This window comes from Taudactylus pleione, unplaced genomic scaffold, assembly GCF_031769625.1.
Source record: "Taudactylus pleione unplaced genomic scaffold, aTauple2 ptg000270l, whole genome shotgun sequence".
Lineage (NCBI taxonomy): Eukaryota > Metazoa > Chordata > Amphibia > Anura > Myobatrachidae > Taudactylus > Taudactylus pleione.
The window spans coordinates 8,613,476-8,631,443 of NW_028284672.1; the positions used below are offsets into that span (position 1 = coordinate 8,613,476).

Consider the following 17,968-nt stretch of genomic DNA (forward strand, 5'->3'; position numbering starts at 1 on the left):
CATATACTTAATTCTAATGGAACTGTACAATTGAAAATGCACAACATTAGCTTGGATTCTTGCGGTTGGTAGGCATGCATTTAATGTTTACATTATTTAGTGAATATTTAATGAACATAGGTTGGCATTATATCTGTGACAGAAATCTGGAGAGTTGCTTATACATCACAGAAATCACTGGTAGCATAAATACCATATAGTGCTATATTTCTATGGACATTTTGGGGTTTCTTCATGAATAATTACATACAAAAGCAGACTTGAGTATGATGATATACAGAGTCGTGCCATACGGAGGGTGCAGGTCAATCATTTATTTTCTCCCTGCTATGAGGAATCAGGTCTGAACAGTAAGGTCCCTAAATCAAAGAAATAAAAACATATAATGTATCCCATTTGTAAAAAGTTATATTACCTTTAAGGGGTCAATCCAATTAGGTGTGCGGTACGAGTTGATATTTTCTCTTCCAAATCACACAGAGAATTAATTTTGTAATCTAATTAGCAACTCGCACTGAACCAGTGAGACTGAATTCGCATTTTTAAATTTGCACCTCCCTGAGGGTGAGAGATGGAAAGGAAACTCTTTGGGCACGATTCAATTCAGCGCGATATAAATAGCGCCGGGAGATAGCTCCCGACGCTATTCAATTCATTGCGCTGTTAGGTCGGGGAAGGCTCGTTATCGCGCCTTAAACAGGGTGTTTAGGCGCGATAACGGGCATTCCCCGACCTAACTTCCCGGCGCGAGGCTGTTTTCCCGGCGCTAAGGGCAGAAAACAGCCTCGCGCCGGGACTTTTGTCGGATTTCTTCTCTCATCCCCGGAGGGATGAGAGAAGAAATCATTAGTCGGACTTGTCAGCGCGGTGTATTGAATAGCTCCGGGAGCTCACTCCCGGAGCTATTTACATTGCGCTGAATAGAATCGAGCCCTTTATTTTAAGGTTAAAATGTCGGGACAGTGTGTTGAACCCCTTGGACAACCTCCAATGACTAATTAGGCATTTGGAAGTTTCCAGTTACGGTAGCTTTTTTAGTCCAATAATTACTTGTCACTTTTGGGGTAACAAAAAATGTCCTCAAATTACCTCAAAATCAACTTTTTCGATAGTTTAGGTACCCCAAATTTAATTACAATATTTTTTTTATTGAATTTTTTTTTTTTTCAGTCATTACATTTTTCAAGGTGCCCTCAAAGTACCCCCAAATTAACTTTTTTCCCTACTTTTTTTAAGCATTTTTTGTTTAATTCGCTTTAGCAATTCTTTTTAAAAACATGAAGTAACCTCCTAATACCCACAAACAGCCTTCTATACGGTCCTGCTAACGAAATTATCAATTTTGGGGGGTCCAGGATGGTCTCCCCATTTTTGTATGCACTTCTCTCATCTCATTTGGCAGTCAATTAGCCTCTGCTGCGAGTACCGCCAATAGGAATTTTCAATTCGATTGGAGAGTTCTTGGGTGTGAGCATTCGTGCGAAGTCTGCAAGTTTCAAGAAACAAACTGGCAATTTGCACCTAATTGGATGGAGGCCTATGTCTATAAACACATTTGCACTTATTGATAAGGGGATCAGTTAAATAGGCTGTTCCAGGGGTAGTTCTGCCACTGCTGTAGGTGCAGCCCATTTAGTAACTGACTCAACTGTGTGTAGATGCCACGTCCACTTTAATCTCCACTCCAGATGAGATAATTGCCATGAAAGATAGTGGTGGGTATTAAATTGTCCTTGTGTACAGGGTATGCCCATGCATGCTGTGATCAGGACTGTCATTAGGCCATTTTAGGCCGATCTATCCTCAAATTATCTGTATTTGGATGACAACAGACCATATATATTAAACCATATCTGATTTAAATCCATTAGATATTGAAAGGGGCAGTTGGTCGGTACAGCTCATCTCGTATATGTGCTCATTGTCCAACAACGCTAATGTGGCTTCGCGTGGATGTTCAGTCCAAATGCCAAAAGTCTTGATCTTTCATGAGTAGCGGCAGACAGCAATGGTGACATAGGACAGAGATAAGCCTGTCTTTATAACAATCAAAAAATGATCAATACATTATTTTCATTATTTCTGTTTTGCTAAATAAAATGTAGGATCTGCAATATATTTATGTACTGAAAGGGTCCCATAGTGATTAATGGCAGGACGTCACATACACACTTCCAGCCAGATGTGAATGCCTGTGAATGTGTAGGGAGGGCAGTAGAGCCCATTTGTGCAAATAGAACAGCTGCGCGCTTTTGCTCTTTCAGAAATAACCTTTACTGTGCTAACTATAGTCATACTGTAAGCCATTCCCAGGTGTAGTTTACGCTGTTTTTATTACACATAGTGTGTGTCTACATGATGCACCCAGTGACGTGCAGTGAGGTAAATGGCTGGGGAGGCACTGGCTAGTATCACAGCAAGATTTACACATACATATATGAACCCGAGGGTTCATGTGGGCATTATACAAAGGTGCAGCAGTATGTAGTGCTGGAAAGTTGGTGTGTTTTGATAAGGGATTTGCAGAAAAGGTAGACAGGGGAGGCAGTGCCTCACCTGCCATACACTTCTTACTCCAGAGTTTTGACTATAAAAATTATTAGAATAATACAAAGAAGATATTTATAATATTTTCTTTCATTTTATCTTGTTTTTATTGTAAAAACTCTGGAGTATGACAGAAAAGGCTGTGCCTCACCTGACCGCACATCACTGGATGCGCCTCTGTACAATATTCTCATTGTATTGTTGCTGACAGACTGATCAGGCGAGTTCAACAGTGTTTCTTAATTAAAGCATATAGAATCGATAATTAGCTGTAAATACAGCATTCAAAACAGGTTGAGACGGCTCACAGTGTCTCAGATAAAACAATAGGTGGTACGAGTTCAGGAACTAATTGCCTGGTGTGCTCTTTCTGGTATATACATGTGAGTCTGGTAGTATATTGCTTTATGTGTGTTTCATGGCCATGCCTGACAGCTTCATCAGAGGCTTGGGAAAGATTTTGGGTCAGAAAGCGGCGGTTCCCTTATATGAAGGCAGCAGTCATTGCAAATTAACTGCCACAAAGTATCAAGTACTTGATATGCATTCTGCAATTAGAATTCATATTTTAATGAGTTTAAACCCCTCTCTGAATAGCCCAATTGTATCAAAGTTAGAAATTAGTGGTGGATCTTAAATAATTAAGTAATAAAGCTACTGTAACAGGAAAAAGTCTACAGAAAAATAATAAATGAGACGTTTTGTTTGCACAGATGGTGCTCATTAAAAAAAAGATTCTTGAATAGATGCGGTGCTATTTAAGATAGTCCTAAAAAGGGAGTTTAAATATCACAGGTCATTTAAGAAACATGTTTACATTATTGTGTAATGCAAGCATCCTGCCAACAGAGCAACCCATTTGGTAAGCATGCACACTTACCATTGGGTCGCTTGATATGTCTGGCCAGACATCAGAACTAGGTAGGCATTTAAATACGCCTGACCAGTTGTAATGTCATTGTCGCCGGTTCCTACAGCCAGCATAACTGGTCGGTTGCCCATATGCACAGGCAGATGTGCACGATTATATCTTTCAGCTGTGCTGCTCGGCCGACACGATATATCTGTGAACTACATTTTTCACACATATATATCGCGTGTACACACGGTCAGATGCACTGAACGATATATCGTTCGTCATCTGTACGAACAATATATTGTGCAGTGTGTACACAGCAGCACATGACAAATTGCAGTACACTTAGGGAACCAAGGTCTATAGCTAAGTGTACAGAACACAATTTGCTGCGTCACATAGCGGTAAGATTAACGTAATATCTGTAGTAAATTACACTGAGGAACTAGACAGACTTCTTTTTTTTTTTTTAAGCCAATTGATGAAGGACCGTTTGCATTGTGAAGAGCTGGGGATCCAAAGATAGACGTCTCCTCTACTTTGTTTCACATGCAGAGTTCCATTTGATAATTAAAGAACTCTAGAAAAATAGCCTCATATGTCTGTCCCCCTCCCCCAAATAGCAGAACGACAGATGTCTGATATGCTGCAGGAATTGATCACCTGCTGCCATCACTAAAGTGTCGGCATTACAGAGACTGAATAAAACAGGGCAGGGGAATATGACTAAGCATCTCTCAGACTATGAGGCTCTTGGAATTTGCACCCCTTCTGTTCTACCCCTTTAATGAGGCTAGTTTAACGCAGAAAAATAAAAAAAATACTTCTTAAACTCTAAAACACTGTACATATTTCTGCTAATTGTATGTAGATGTATTCATGCTTTGCTCAGGTAGAGCTGTATTAGCTTGCTGTGCATGGATACCTTAACACAGCGTTGTTGAACCAATGTTGTCATAGACTATTGCTTGCATATTTCATATATAAAGCTCCCCAGTATGTGCGTATGTATCAGGCAGGTTTCCTGGAATGAAGAAGCGTTTGTAGTTCTGGAGAGAAGCCAGAATAACGCTTTTATTCTGGAATGGAGTAGTTGTACTAGACCTGTTAACTTGTGTGACATTGGTGTAAATATATTTTATGTCTGCTTTACATTTGTGACAAAATACTATTAAAAATAAAACGACAGGAGCAAATCGCCATAGGAACATAATATTACAGTGAAATGAATGCAGATGACAGTGGTTGTCATCCCCACCAGCAACCATCCTTATCTCTGCAGTGACACCAAGTGTTCCCCTACCACTGCTTTACTGTATGCTGCGATTAATTCACATTAGGGCTAATCTAATCTTTTTGTACTGTTGTTGTGTTTCACCATTCCATACTGAAAGGGTAAGGTGAGGATAACCATATTAGAAGACCTGGCGAGACACATCTGCGCCAAATAATACACGTGATTTATATGAAATATACATAATCCAGTTCCCAATCTTTAGCTCAGCTTTGTAGCTTTCCCTTTACTGTATTATCTGTAGCCTCTTCCTATTACTTTATTTTATATTCCATAGCAATATAATGCACAAGGAAGCAAAGCCTCTTGTGGGCATTAATGTACAACAAAGCCGGTCTATTGATGAGCTAAATCCGGCGTAACTGAAACAACTGATATTTTTAATGAACCCTCACCAGCGTGTTGTGTGTTCTATCACTTAGACAAAACAGACATTATGTGTGTATATATATATATATATATATATATATGTATGTATGTATGTGTGTGTGTGTGTGTGTATATATAATATATATATATATATATATATATATATAATATATCAAACACACAAGGCTGGCACTCCTCAATAAGCTGAAAGCAACTTGCCCTGGTACCATCAGAGGTATGGAACTCCTGATCAATAAAGTACAGAAAGCAGAGGCACTCACGGGTCTTGTAAATGAAGAATAGGAGAACAACTAGATGTTCTCCACTCTGTAGCTAAGCAGCAGTGGAGGAACACCTAGTTTAAGAAAGGATGACAGGATGGAATGTCAGCCAATAACTTTCCAATATTACACCCTTGTCTGTCAGGTACGTCTCACTGCTTCTAGTGAATAAGTACATGCTGTGATTAGGCCGGGGTTAGCTATCCCTTCTAAAGCTGGATAAACACTAGGATGACTGATCGACCATCCTATCTAGCGATTGGTAATTGCATACACACTTAACAATCAACGGCCCGATGAGTCGTGATTGACGTCACAACTGGGTGGGCATTTACATGTGCCCGTCAGCTGTCAATCACCGACGGCCTCTGTAGCAAGTGTACGGGTGGTCGGCTGAACGCCTGTACACACAGCACGATTCATCGATATATCGGCCATCGGCTGTGCTGCAGAGCCGATGTGACATGTCTGCGAAAGACGCCGTTGACAGGCATATCACTGGTACACACCGGCCGACGTGCCCGTGATATATCGGCCATTGGCTGTGCTGCAGAGCCTATGCGACATGTCTGTGAAAGACGCCATTCACAGGTATATCACTGGTACACACCGGCCGACGTGCCCGGGATATATCGGCCATCGGCTGTGCTGTAGAGCCAATGCGACATGTCTGTGAAAGACGCAGTTCACAGGTATATCACTGGTACACACCGGCCGACCTGCCCGTGATATATTGGCCATTCGATTGAATGGCCGATATATTGCCCAGTGTGTACCCAGCAGCATGAGACTTGTACAAAACCATTAATCATAAGAAGTAATTTTTAAAATATAACATTTATTGGTGTTAAAATAAGTATATGATTCATTTTTAGTAATACATATTCTGCTTGTCATCATTTAAGGTATTCTGACTCTTTCCTCCGCAGATTACTTGGCTAACCATGGGCGCCTCAATGAGTCAGAAGCTAGGAGGAAGTTTTGGCAGATCCTCTCGGCGGTGGAGTACTGTCACAGCCGCAATATTGTGCACCGAGATTTGAAGGCTGAAAATCTGCTGCTGGATAACCACATGAACATAAAGATAGCAGGTCATTTATTCCTCGCACGTTCAGTAAAAAGTGTGGATGACTAAGCATAGAAATAACTTCATATATATTCATTTGATTAATTTTTGATGTTGCCGACTGTGTTTGATCATGCACAAAACACACAATTATTTTTAGCACCTTTATTTGCAGTGACCTAGGTACAGTCAAGGTTGTCTCTAATGGCGAATCAGAAATGTTACCCAGAATGGCGAGCCACTGTCTTTGCAAATTAGGGCATGAACTAAGGTGGCTTTCCCTTCAGTGTGCAATAGACCTAGATAGAATACAAAGTATTAAGTTACAAAGCAAACAGCTGAATTAGCCATAAGTTTAATGAGCAAGATAAGTGAAAATATTTCTTTGATATCGATCAAAGGCTGTGTAAAATATAGATTAATAAAATACCTGAGATAATAAAAATGTGTATACCTAATTATTATGGTCCTTACAGCAGTGGGTTTCCATGTTAGGTGACATGTTCCCATCTGTCTGAATCGGCAGGCTGTGAGTGACAGTCTCGCACTGCAGAATTGTTCTTTATAGTTTGGTGAATTCACACACCCAAGTCAGAGTGAGTGATGTCACAGCAGCTCGACTAACTGAAATGTCAGCTTGGTGTCCTGTATCCTCATTAGGACCGCTGTCATGAACATGTGGTTTCAGCTGTTTACTTAGCTGAGCTGCTATGATATGTCAGGATTATTATTATTGTTAATATATAAGATGTGTCAGTGCTCTGCAGCGTCAGAGTGGGGAAAACATGACATACTAGACAAAATAAATGCAGACGTGAAGGGAGGATGTGACCTGCACAGTAGAGAGTTTACAATCTATTTGGAAGAAGACTCCGCTGAAACGAGAGGAACAAAGGTAGCTCAAGGTGGAAATTGGGAATGTTGTGTGGGTAATGAAAGTGGGAGTAAGGTAGGCTCTAATAAAGAAATGGGTTTTCAGAGAGATTCTAGAATTTTAGGAGACTGGGGGAGTCTAATCGGCACAGAAATTTTGTAGGCAGGAGTGAGAGGTAATTACCAAAGACAAGGAGTAGAGCTCGGTACACACCTATACAGTCCTTGGCCCGACCACCCGATATCCGGTGACGGGCCGACGATTGTATAGGTGTGTATGCAAGAGCGTTAGCCGATAAATGGCTTATAACGCACCTGCAACAGTCGGGGTCGGGAGGTTTCATCTTATGTGCTGTTTAATATTTATCGGCCCGACCTCCCGATCCCAATGAAGCCTGCATACACTGAGCTATGTCTGCACAGTATATACGGGGCTCACTGGAGGTCAAGCTGGGGACACAGTACTCTGCTAATCGGGATCATTTACCCGATATGTCGAGTGTTCGCACAGGTGTGTACCCAGCTTAGATTCGATAGATCTTAAAGGCGATGAGACGTAAGATACATTAAGAGGCGGTGCTGTTGAGGGCTTTATAGGCGAGGAGTCAGAGGATGAGCTCTGTGTTGAACATCTTGAACTGTCTCTGCTATCCCCACATGGATGTCCTACCATTACTCACAGTTGGTTACACAAGATAATACTGAAGGGGTGAGATCATGGCGGAGAGGTAGATTTTGCTGCCGTTGGCAGATCAACTTTGCAAATTAGTTCTTTAAGAGAAGAGGTGTAGTCTTATTAAGTAATCAACAATCAATTATATAGTGCACACATATTTGGCAGCGCTTTACAGGGAATATTTGGCCATTCATACAAGTCCCTGCCCCAGTGGAGCTTACAATCTATATTCCCTACCACATGTACACACACACAGATAGTCTCCAGGCGTAATATCATTGTTTCATCATAATCCAATTAACCTACCAGTATGTTTTTTGGAGTGTGGGAGGAAGCTGGAGCACCCAGAGGATACCCACTCAAGCACAGAGAGAACATACAAGCTCCACACAGTTAGGCCCTTAGTAGGACTCCAACTCAAGACCTCAGTGCTGTGGGGAAGTAATGCTAACTATTACACCAACTGTGCTGCCCAGCCTTATCTGTATTCTCCATTTCTACTTCAGGGTCCATAGGGGGTCCACAGGGTTGACCTTGGGGTATAGGTTGGGAACCAAATCCGGGCACCACGCAGTTAAAGCTTTTAGCTCCCAGGATGCACTTGGGTCCACTCTCCCTATAACCCCACCCCCCAGCCAGAGGCACCTCAGTTTAAGTTGGTGCCCGGCCGGAGTTGGGTCACCGTTACTGCAGGGGGGCTGCTTAGCAGCCCCTAAGCTTAAAAGAGTTTTATTTTATTTATTTTTTTTTTTTACTACTACTCTTCAGAGCGGCAGCATCAGACTGTCCAATGGACGTCTAAGCTGCCGCTCCTACACCCGCGACGCCAGTACAGATCTGGGGATCGCAGCGGGACCCCAGAGTCTGTACTAGCCGGGCTCTGGAGGAATCCCTGGGCTGCTGCCGGATCGACGGGGACAGGTAAGTCGCGTGGTCACCGCTTGCGGTGACCCGCGTGTACATACAGCCTTATGCCTCCGGTCTCTGGGGACAGACCGGAGGCGCTAGCGGTGGCGGCGGGCTCCCCCTCCATGGAGGCATACCCCGCGTGTCCACAGCCCACCAGGAATTATAGCGGCAGCGGGAGCCGGCATCCCGGGGGGTTAATTGCTAGCCAGGGGAGGAAGCCTTCCCTGTCTAGCGGCTCCTCCCCTCAGCTCAGCGCGCCTTTCAATAATACAGTCTGGCGTCGCTGAGCTGCTTCCTCCGCGGGCCACGCTTCTTCTGAGGTCTCCAGTGGCCATTTTCTCTCTGTGGTGCTGCAGAACTCTTAGGATGTCAGTGAGCCCAGTCCCCCTGCGTACCTGGCCATTTTGGGTGAGTGTACACAGCGCTATAGCCTTCCCAGACACTGAATCTGGGCAGTTGAATGTAGCGACATTGTGCAGTATATTATATGTCATGCTTATGTATATATATATATTTTTCTGCATTGTATGTGACTTATGCTAGTGCTGACTGTCTGCTTTTTCTCTCACCTGTCAGTGTATATCTATCCCTTTTCTTTATCTGCCCTAATACAGGTGTACCTGGGGTGGTTCTGAGACCTCACATATATATATTTGTTAATATCTGTGAGGTTTGTCACATACTGTTGCGTGCTGAACGTTGCCATATTTTAGATGGAACTGTGAGTTGCATACGCTGATAATGGGTCCCTGCAGCTAATCTTAGCGTCAGTCAGGACCGGTATGGCGCTGCTTAATATTTCCGTTAAGATAGTCAGATGGGCAGCACAGACGGTGTAACGGTTAGCATTACTGCCTCACAGCACTGAGGTCATGGGTTCAATTCCCACCATGGCCCTACCTGTGCGGAGTTTGTATATTCTCCCTGTGCTTGCGTGGGTTTCCTCCGGGTGCTCCGGTTTCCTCCCACACTCCAAAAATATACTGGTAGGTTAATTGGCTCCCCTCTAAATTGACCATAGTGTGTATGTTTGTGAGCATGTGGTAGAAAATATAGAGTGTAAGCTCCACTGGGGCAGGGACAGATGTGAATGGTAAGATATTCTCTGTAAAGCGCTGCGGAATATGTGTGCGCTATATAAATAACTGGTAATAAATAAATAAATAATATATCTGACCAGGAGATTGCACACGATACTGCACCCATTATTGCTATCCTGCAAGTCATAGCCTGCAGGAATTAGTGCGGAGGATTTTAACTCAGAAAGGTTTATGTATGCGGCACCATCTGGTGCGGGGCCCCTTGCACGACCCCCTTAAAGGGCGTTTTATTTCGCAGGATCCTCTCCTTTGAGGATCGCCGGGCGGGCCCCATTGTCGTCACTCGCTTGGAGTTACTTCACCATACTGCCCTTTTGAACTCGGGGTATCTCGCAATTTCTTGCAATTTACCCCTGTGCAACAGACTGTCGCTCCCCGCCGGGGTTTTTCACAGTACATGAATTACCTCCGATACCACATCGGTCTGTCATTCCCCTTGCAGGGATTACCACAACGGCCACCCTGGTGGATGTCGTTTTATACGAAATACTAATTGGCGTGATATACGCCCTGTGGTTACTGACCAGTGGCTCTGCCGTGAACTGGATAGTATATATTCGGCTCTTTCCCTCTCACATGGGGGGAGCCGATTTCAAGTATTATTATCCCTGCTTTGGGGCTGGTAGCCAGGTTCATTCTGGATATAGAGAATGTCGATCCTGCACCTGTATCATACATCTCCCGTTTTCTGCCCAGCGGGTGGATCTCATAGCGGGAGTCTGGCTGTCGCCAGATACGAGGAGTCACAAAGGCCTCCTGTTTCCCATTCCCTGAGGGTCCTCACAAGTAATGGAAATCCCCTTCTGGGATGGATTTGTATGTTAATCATCAGGTTACAGGCATTAATACGCCTCCCATCCCGGCCTGGACGGATTTTACGGATCCGTAGGTGGTAACTTTGCCTGTTGCCCGTCCTACCATGGCCATTGCATGGTGATGCTTTTGTGACGTTTTTCCCCTCCAACACGTCCTGAGGTTCAAATATCTTTTGCCGCTCACATAAAATATGCAGTGGTCATATGTGGGATTACCTCATGGGATGCCGGTCTTCTAACTTTCAGGGTTTCGGCGGCATCTGTATCCGCCGCAGTACCCTATGGCTGCGTTATGGGAAAGCAGAGGTGCACACTCCTTCCATGGGGAAGATCTTGTTTGGTCCTGACCTTGACAAGATCGTTGCATCATTGGCAGTATCACTAATGGGGAGATACCGTCTTTAGCTACTCCCACTACATTCGGACTAACTCTGTTAAGTCTTTTTGTCCTCAGGGTCAGCCTAAAGGCCTGTTTTTTCCTAGGCTGTTGGCCTCCATGGGGGCCACCATATCCAGTACCGAGCAGTCCTGGACTTCCGGACGACCCTGTTTCTACACCTGAGGATATACCCTCAGCCTGACGGGACAGGTCTACATCTGGGGAATTTCCAGAGTGAGGTACTGATTCTCAACGGCCTCTCATTGCTCAGGCAGCCTCCTCACAGGCATTGTTACACGGGCCCTTCTTCAGACCTGATCAGGGCCTTACAATCCCAGAAAGCTATACAGTCTTTGTGGTAAGCAGAGCTATTTCGGCCAACCTCACTATCTCAGTGAGGGACTGGTTGTTCTACTTTCTTTCTGGGGCGGTGACCGACTGGTCCTCATTTGCCTATACTCTGTCTCAAATCCCTGAATCAGATTCCAACGGTGCCTGGACTCAGGTGGAATCGTCCATGCTCCATCATCCGATGTTTGGAACCTGGGGATTTTAGGGTATATCTGAGTATTCAGGATACGTACCTACGGGTACGTACAGAGCCATCTCATCAGCATGGGTTCAGGTTTGCTGTGCCACAGCAACACTTGTAAGTTTCGGGCTCTGCCTTTCGGGACTGTCCTCAACTCCACCGGGGTTTACCAGCCTTATGGATTTTCTGACAGTTCACCTGTTCAGGGTATCCGAATGCTCCTTTCTCTGGACGGTCTCCTGCTTTTAGCAGGATCACCAAGGTACTTTACCGCCAGGTCAGGATAACCGTGGCTTCTTCTCGGCACAGATAATTAGTCAACGGAGAAAAAGTCCTCCCTACATCCCTCACAGGGTTTTCTTCATCTGGGAGCACTGCTGGATTCTCAGACTCTGAGAATTTTTCTGGCGTAAGACAAGATCTCCACTCTTCAACTTGGAGTGTGCGGATATCTACGCATTCGACATATGTCATTACTCTTTGTGATGCGCGGTCTACCAGAGTGTCTACCTTTTGGTAGGGTGGAATGTGCTCAGTTCCGTTCCAGGCCTTGCCATAATTGACTCCCCTCCAGATGGATCGAGTTTTTCCCATCGGATCGCTGTTCGAACGATGATACTTTCTCCGGAGGCGAGTTGGTCTCTGTCCGGGTGGCTATGGCCATCTCGTCCAGGGTGTTCTTTGCTACAGACAGTGTCTGGTCCGCATTCGTTTCGGGGCAGTTGGACGTCTGTCGTTTCTGCCCTGCCACTTAACTTGTTGATACTTTAGGCTGTCTTGGACCTTCACTCTGGCCTAACCCATATGTCACGGTAAACCTGAATAGGTTCAGTCCGACAGTGTCACAACAGTGACTTCCATCTAGGCAACACTGGTAGTTGGGTGGCAATGTCAGGTATGTCATCCATTCTGACATAGTCCAAGGGTCTTCTCCTGGCCAACTCTGCAGTGTTTATTCCCGGAGCTCTCCATTGGGAAGCGGGCTTCCTCAGCCGTTGCGACGTGCATCCCGGGGACTAGTCTCTTCTCCAAGAGAGGTTTCAACTCCTGGTGAGCAGAGGGGGCCTCCCTGAGGGGATTGATCCTCATGGCCTTCTGACTTGATCACACATTACCGGTGTTACAGTCCAGCTCCAGGAGTACTGAAGCTACCTTCAGTGACTCTTTGTCAGTGAAGTGGTCCTTCCACTTTGTGTACCTGTGTCCTCCGGTCTCCCTTCTTCCTCGAGGTCTTCGGAAGTTTAATTCGAGACGGAGGGGCTTTCCTTCTGGGGGCTCCAGTTCGTCCCAGACATCACTGGTACTAAGATTTTCGGAGTCTCCTCATCGATACTCCGTTCCTACTGCTTCACTATCTGGACCTGTTGTCTCAGGGTCCTTGTTTTTCCCTGGACCTGGATCGTTTGTCTTTGACTGCGCCCCTACTGTGGTCCTAGGGCTTCCCTGGCTCTGTCTTCATTGAGATGTTTAGAGCAGATAGGCCAGACTTTGCTGGGATCTGCCACGGACTGTGGCATACATAATTCTTATGGTATCGTACCTGTCGATACGATCCTCCGGTGTCCAGGATTTTCAGATACTCTGGCATTCCTTCCGGCTGGCTTGGGTTTCACCCTTGGCCTGGCCTTCCTGACAGTGCGGATCTCTACACTGTCGGTATGGTTAAGATATGGAATTGCTCCGCTCTGGTATCCAGTTCATCCTTTGGAGTGTTTTCTGGATTATGCCTCCACTTGTCCTCCCTAGGGACTCCTGGGGAGTTAGTAGTGGTTCTTTGTTCCCTCCGGGGACAGTCAATGGAACCGCTGGTTGTGATAGCCATTACATGGTCTATTGTTTAAGCTCTCTCTCTCTCAGGGTGTTTAAATCAACCAGGAGAGTGTCTGAATTGGGAGCGTTCTCATGTGGCTCCCTCTTCTGGAGGGCATCATGTCAGGGTGTGAGTTGCTCTCGCCCTGTATTTCTTCTTAGAGTGGTTTTTAGGTTCCATATTATTCTGGAACTTATAGTACGGCCATTCAGTCCCCAGTCTTCTCGGCTGGTGTGGCCTCATTGACTGTGGTCCGGCCTCTTTGGCTTTATATGATCCGTTAAAGTTCCTTATGGTAATCGGACTCCTTATTGGTGGTCTGCGGTTTCTGGTTTTCACAGGAAACGATGGCCGGCCTATAATGAAATGTTGGCTGGATGGCCTCGTATGTCTTCCTCAGGGGCCTACCCATAGGTAGGCATTTCTGTCGTTGAGGCTTGTTTTTTCTCGGGCCATGTAACCCTCGTGGGCGGCTCGTTGTGGCGCCTCGGCTGTTTTGCCTTACTAGGTGTCCACGTGGTCTTCTGTCCATACCTTTTTAAGGTTCTAGGCATTGGTTTCCTTTGCCTCTCAGGATGCTTCCTTTTTGGCGACGGATTTTCCTCTCAGCACAGGAGCGTCCCCACCCTTGGTTGAACTGCTTTGGGACATCCCCAAGGTCAACCCTGTGGACCCCCTATGGACCCTGAAGTAGAAAACAAGAGATATGGTAAGAACTTACCTTTGTTATCTCTGTTTCTACGAAGTCCATAGGGTCCACAGGGCGCCCACCCTGACGCACCTGGCTTCATATGGGCTGTGTTACTGGTCACCGGTTTCCCGTCTCCTTTTCTGTGAGTATGGTTCTAGAGTGTTCCAGTTTTCTCTCTCTTTTTCTCTCCTCCTCCGGCCTTTGGCTACTTACAAACTGAGGTGCCTCTGGCTGGGGGGTGGGGTTATAGGGAGAGTGGACCCAAGTGCATCCTGGGAGCTAAAAGCTTTAACTGCGTGGTGCCCGGATTTGGTTCCCAACCTATACCCCAAGGTCAACCCTGTGGACCCTATGGACTTCGTAGAAACAGAGATAACAAAGGTAAGTTCTTACCATATCTCTTGTTATCAGAAAAGCATCTAAAAACTAAAACTGGGGGGTTCAGTGTTCCTTTAAGTAAGCCTCAAAATGATGCAGTATATATCAGTTGAAACTAGGGATGTGCAGGCTCGGATAGGTTCGAGTTTGCACGTGGAGTTCGGATTTTTCCCTCCAAAAAAACGGAACTCAGAACGAGGCAAAACGTCATCTTACATGGACGAACATCATCATTCCTGGACAAAAGACCAGGAATGATGATGTTCGTCCATGTAAGATGACGTTTTGCCTCGTTCTGAGTTCCGTTTTTTTGGAGGGAAAAATCCGAACTCCACGTGCAAACTCGAACCTATCCGAGCCTGCACATCCCTAGTTGAAACTGCTGTACTGTTAGCAGCACCTATTAAACTCCCGCTGCCCTGGAGTGATCCCTGCAGATTCCTCATATACTTGTACTAATAATCTGTCCATGTCATTACATGAGATCTTTTGATGATGTGCCAGAACTAAAGTGACTTTCTAACTAGTAATTATTACATCACTGGAGAAGCATGCATCCTCCAACTCCAGTGCTGCTTCTCACATGTGGGTGTAAATTGAGAAACTGGCTTTGTTATGACTAAAGAAGCAGCATTCGCTCAGTGCGTCTCTCTCCCTGTCAGGGTTATGCTGAGGCAGCATTTACTTTATTATTATAAACCGCTGAATCTAAAATGCAAATGGCAATAAGACAAACCCAAAAGGTTTTACTAACATACACACTCTTATATAAAGTTCTCAAACATTGTCCAAACTTGAGATGTTAACAATTGAGCCATTAGCATTTAAGATGGGTACACACTGTGCGATCCCTCACACGATATATCGTTTAAATGAGGTTCGGAACAATATATTATGTGGATCGCCCGCTCTCGCATGTCCGGGGGTCGTTCATCGCATCATCCCGTCTGCTGTGTATGTATGTATGTATATATATATATATATATATATATATATGTATATATAAAGATATATAATGTGTAGAATATACTTATATACTAATATAATAAGAACGTCGTGTCTGTCTGTTTGTTCCAAGTTCACCCAAAAACTACTAAACCGATTTTCATGAAAACTGCATCATTTTGTAGTGGAAAATCCTAGAAATAACCTGGAGTTTTTTCATCTCGGTCCATAACTACATGAAAATGTGTTGGCATCATCAATGCAAGAGCTAGGTGTGGCACCATGTGTGCAGCCAGTATGGGGTGGGAGGAGAGAGGCCTTGGGCCCGTGTTTACTTGAATAGGAAATGCTACATAGCAGTCTCTGCACACAAAAGTATACTATTCAATTTCCGAAATAAGGGGGCCGGGACTTACACCGGGGACTGCTGTAAGATGTAAAGAAATTTAGGTTGCTCAACCATTGTTAATGAGATTCACCCTACCCGTTACTGTGAGGGGAAGCTTGCACTAAGAAGTAATCTTGTCATGCAAATAGGAGAATAGTGGTGTCAAATTCCGAATAATGAACTTCTCTGACTTATTAGAAATCCAAACCCCCGAATACTTAAATTTGGAGACCAAGCACAATGGCAAATCTAACTCTGGAATAGCAGGAGGAGGACCTCGCAGAGGCATTATTGAGGATTTACTACAATTGGCATGGCCATCCTATAATCACCAAGAGATAAGAGTAAATCGTCAGCATATAAAGCAACTATCAATTTTAGTCCCAAATTGAAGACCCAAAATGTCAGTGTGACCTAAAAATACAAGCCAGCGGTTCTATCGCCATGGCAAACAGCGCAGGAGATAAGAGGCAGCCCTGCCTGGTACCACGGGACAGGGGAAAAGGGGAGGACACAGTCATTAACAGCAATCTTAGCGCTAGGTCTGTCATATAAGAGCTGAACCCATTTCAGAAAAACTGGTCCGTGCACTGTGACATTGGTGTGTATGGTGGGTGAAGGCACTGCTGCCACCAGACTGTATGGCGCTGCTGGTCACGTGGGCCACTCCCGCAACCGGGCCCCTACGCAAAGTAATACAACTAGAACACCTCAAATAAAAAAAATGTTGGCAGAAGCAATGGCTAGGTATTAAATATACTTGTATATCGCACAGTACTGTGAACAGGGTGTAGCTTCCCAGTGCCCGTTTTAATTCCCTACTCAAATCTAAGAGGTTTCAAATTCATAGTAAAGTTTTTAATCTAAAAAAAAGTTGCATGCCTTATTACTTTTTAATTGTGCATGCTTTAATGCTAATCAACAAAAGATTAATGTATGCAACTGACCTGTACATATATATACTTTCTAACAGGCATCTGCTTTGCTGTGCCAATTTCAACGTTGCCTGCAATATTTAGCAATTTAAATGTCCATCCAAGTACAATGGAGTTGTACATAGGGGCTGACATGCTGAACCGTAGATTCCCGATCATTGGGAATCTGCGCGTGCCTAGGATCCGTTCTGCGCATGTACAGAACGGGTCCTGCGCGATCACACACAGCCCCTGCTATGCCTTTTCCTGATTGACAGGCAGACGCATTCACGGGGTGGTGCGGGGGTGGACGGCATTCCCGGAAATGGGGGCCGGGAGTGGCAAGGCCAGGATCTGCGTGCATGGACGCAGTTTTCTGGCCTCCCAAGCCGGCTGCGTAAACTGAGGCTTACTCAGCTGGCCGATGTTCGCAATGGTTATCACAGCCAGTGTTGTATATCTAATTAATCAGTGCAGTATCGTGAAGCGGTTTTGACGCATCGCGTTGTGACTAAAGCACATTCAAGCAAAAAAAATGCTAACAAGACTGTCGGCGTCTGTCGCACGGGACCTGTCGCACCGAGAAGGAATGTTTGGCATGATTGTGGCAACCGTGTATTAGGACACTAAGGGGAAATGTTTTTTTGTTCCTGATCTCCTATCTAAGGTGACAGGATATCAGGAGGCGTTATTGAATTGTTTTGGGCCCGATACTTTTTGCACCCAAATGCACTGGGTTTAGACGCATGAAGTGGCTAAACTCCACTAAACTATTGGGCACGCTGCCGAAAATACTATTTGGCCACCCCAAAAGTCTTGACTTTTTGCGGATTTCTGCTCGCCACTTCAGGAGGGTGCGAGCAGAAATATGTGCTCTCGCGATACTCGTGCCTGATTGGAGCACCAGTCACTAATGGGCGCACTAAAAAAAATCAAATCCTCCTCCTAAGTGATTAGTAGCCTATATATTGGTTCAGCCCTTAGGGGCCAGTGTTATGGGTGTTTGGGCACCCTCAATATTTGTATTCCCATTACCCGTGTCTATGCATAACTATCGGCGTGGAGGTAGTGTGTGCACCCCCAATAATTTTTATAAGTTGTGTCCAATGATTAAGCCCACAAAATGACTATCCAGGTGAAGGATA

The 17,968-nt window shown here is 44.9% G+C and overlaps 1 protein-coding gene across 1 annotated transcript in view; it reads left to right on the forward strand.

Annotated features, from left to right (window-relative positions):
- Nucleotides 1–17,968, forward strand: part of SIK2 (salt inducible kinase 2) — a 181,269-nt gene that overhangs the window by 101,517 nt on the left and 61,784 nt on the right. The window contains exon 4 of the mRNA XM_088481364.1: nt 6,277–6,438. Coding sequence (XP_088337490.1) covers nt 6,277–6,438 — 162 coding nt within the window. The remainder of the gene's footprint in view (nt 1–6,276; nt 6,439–17,968) is intronic.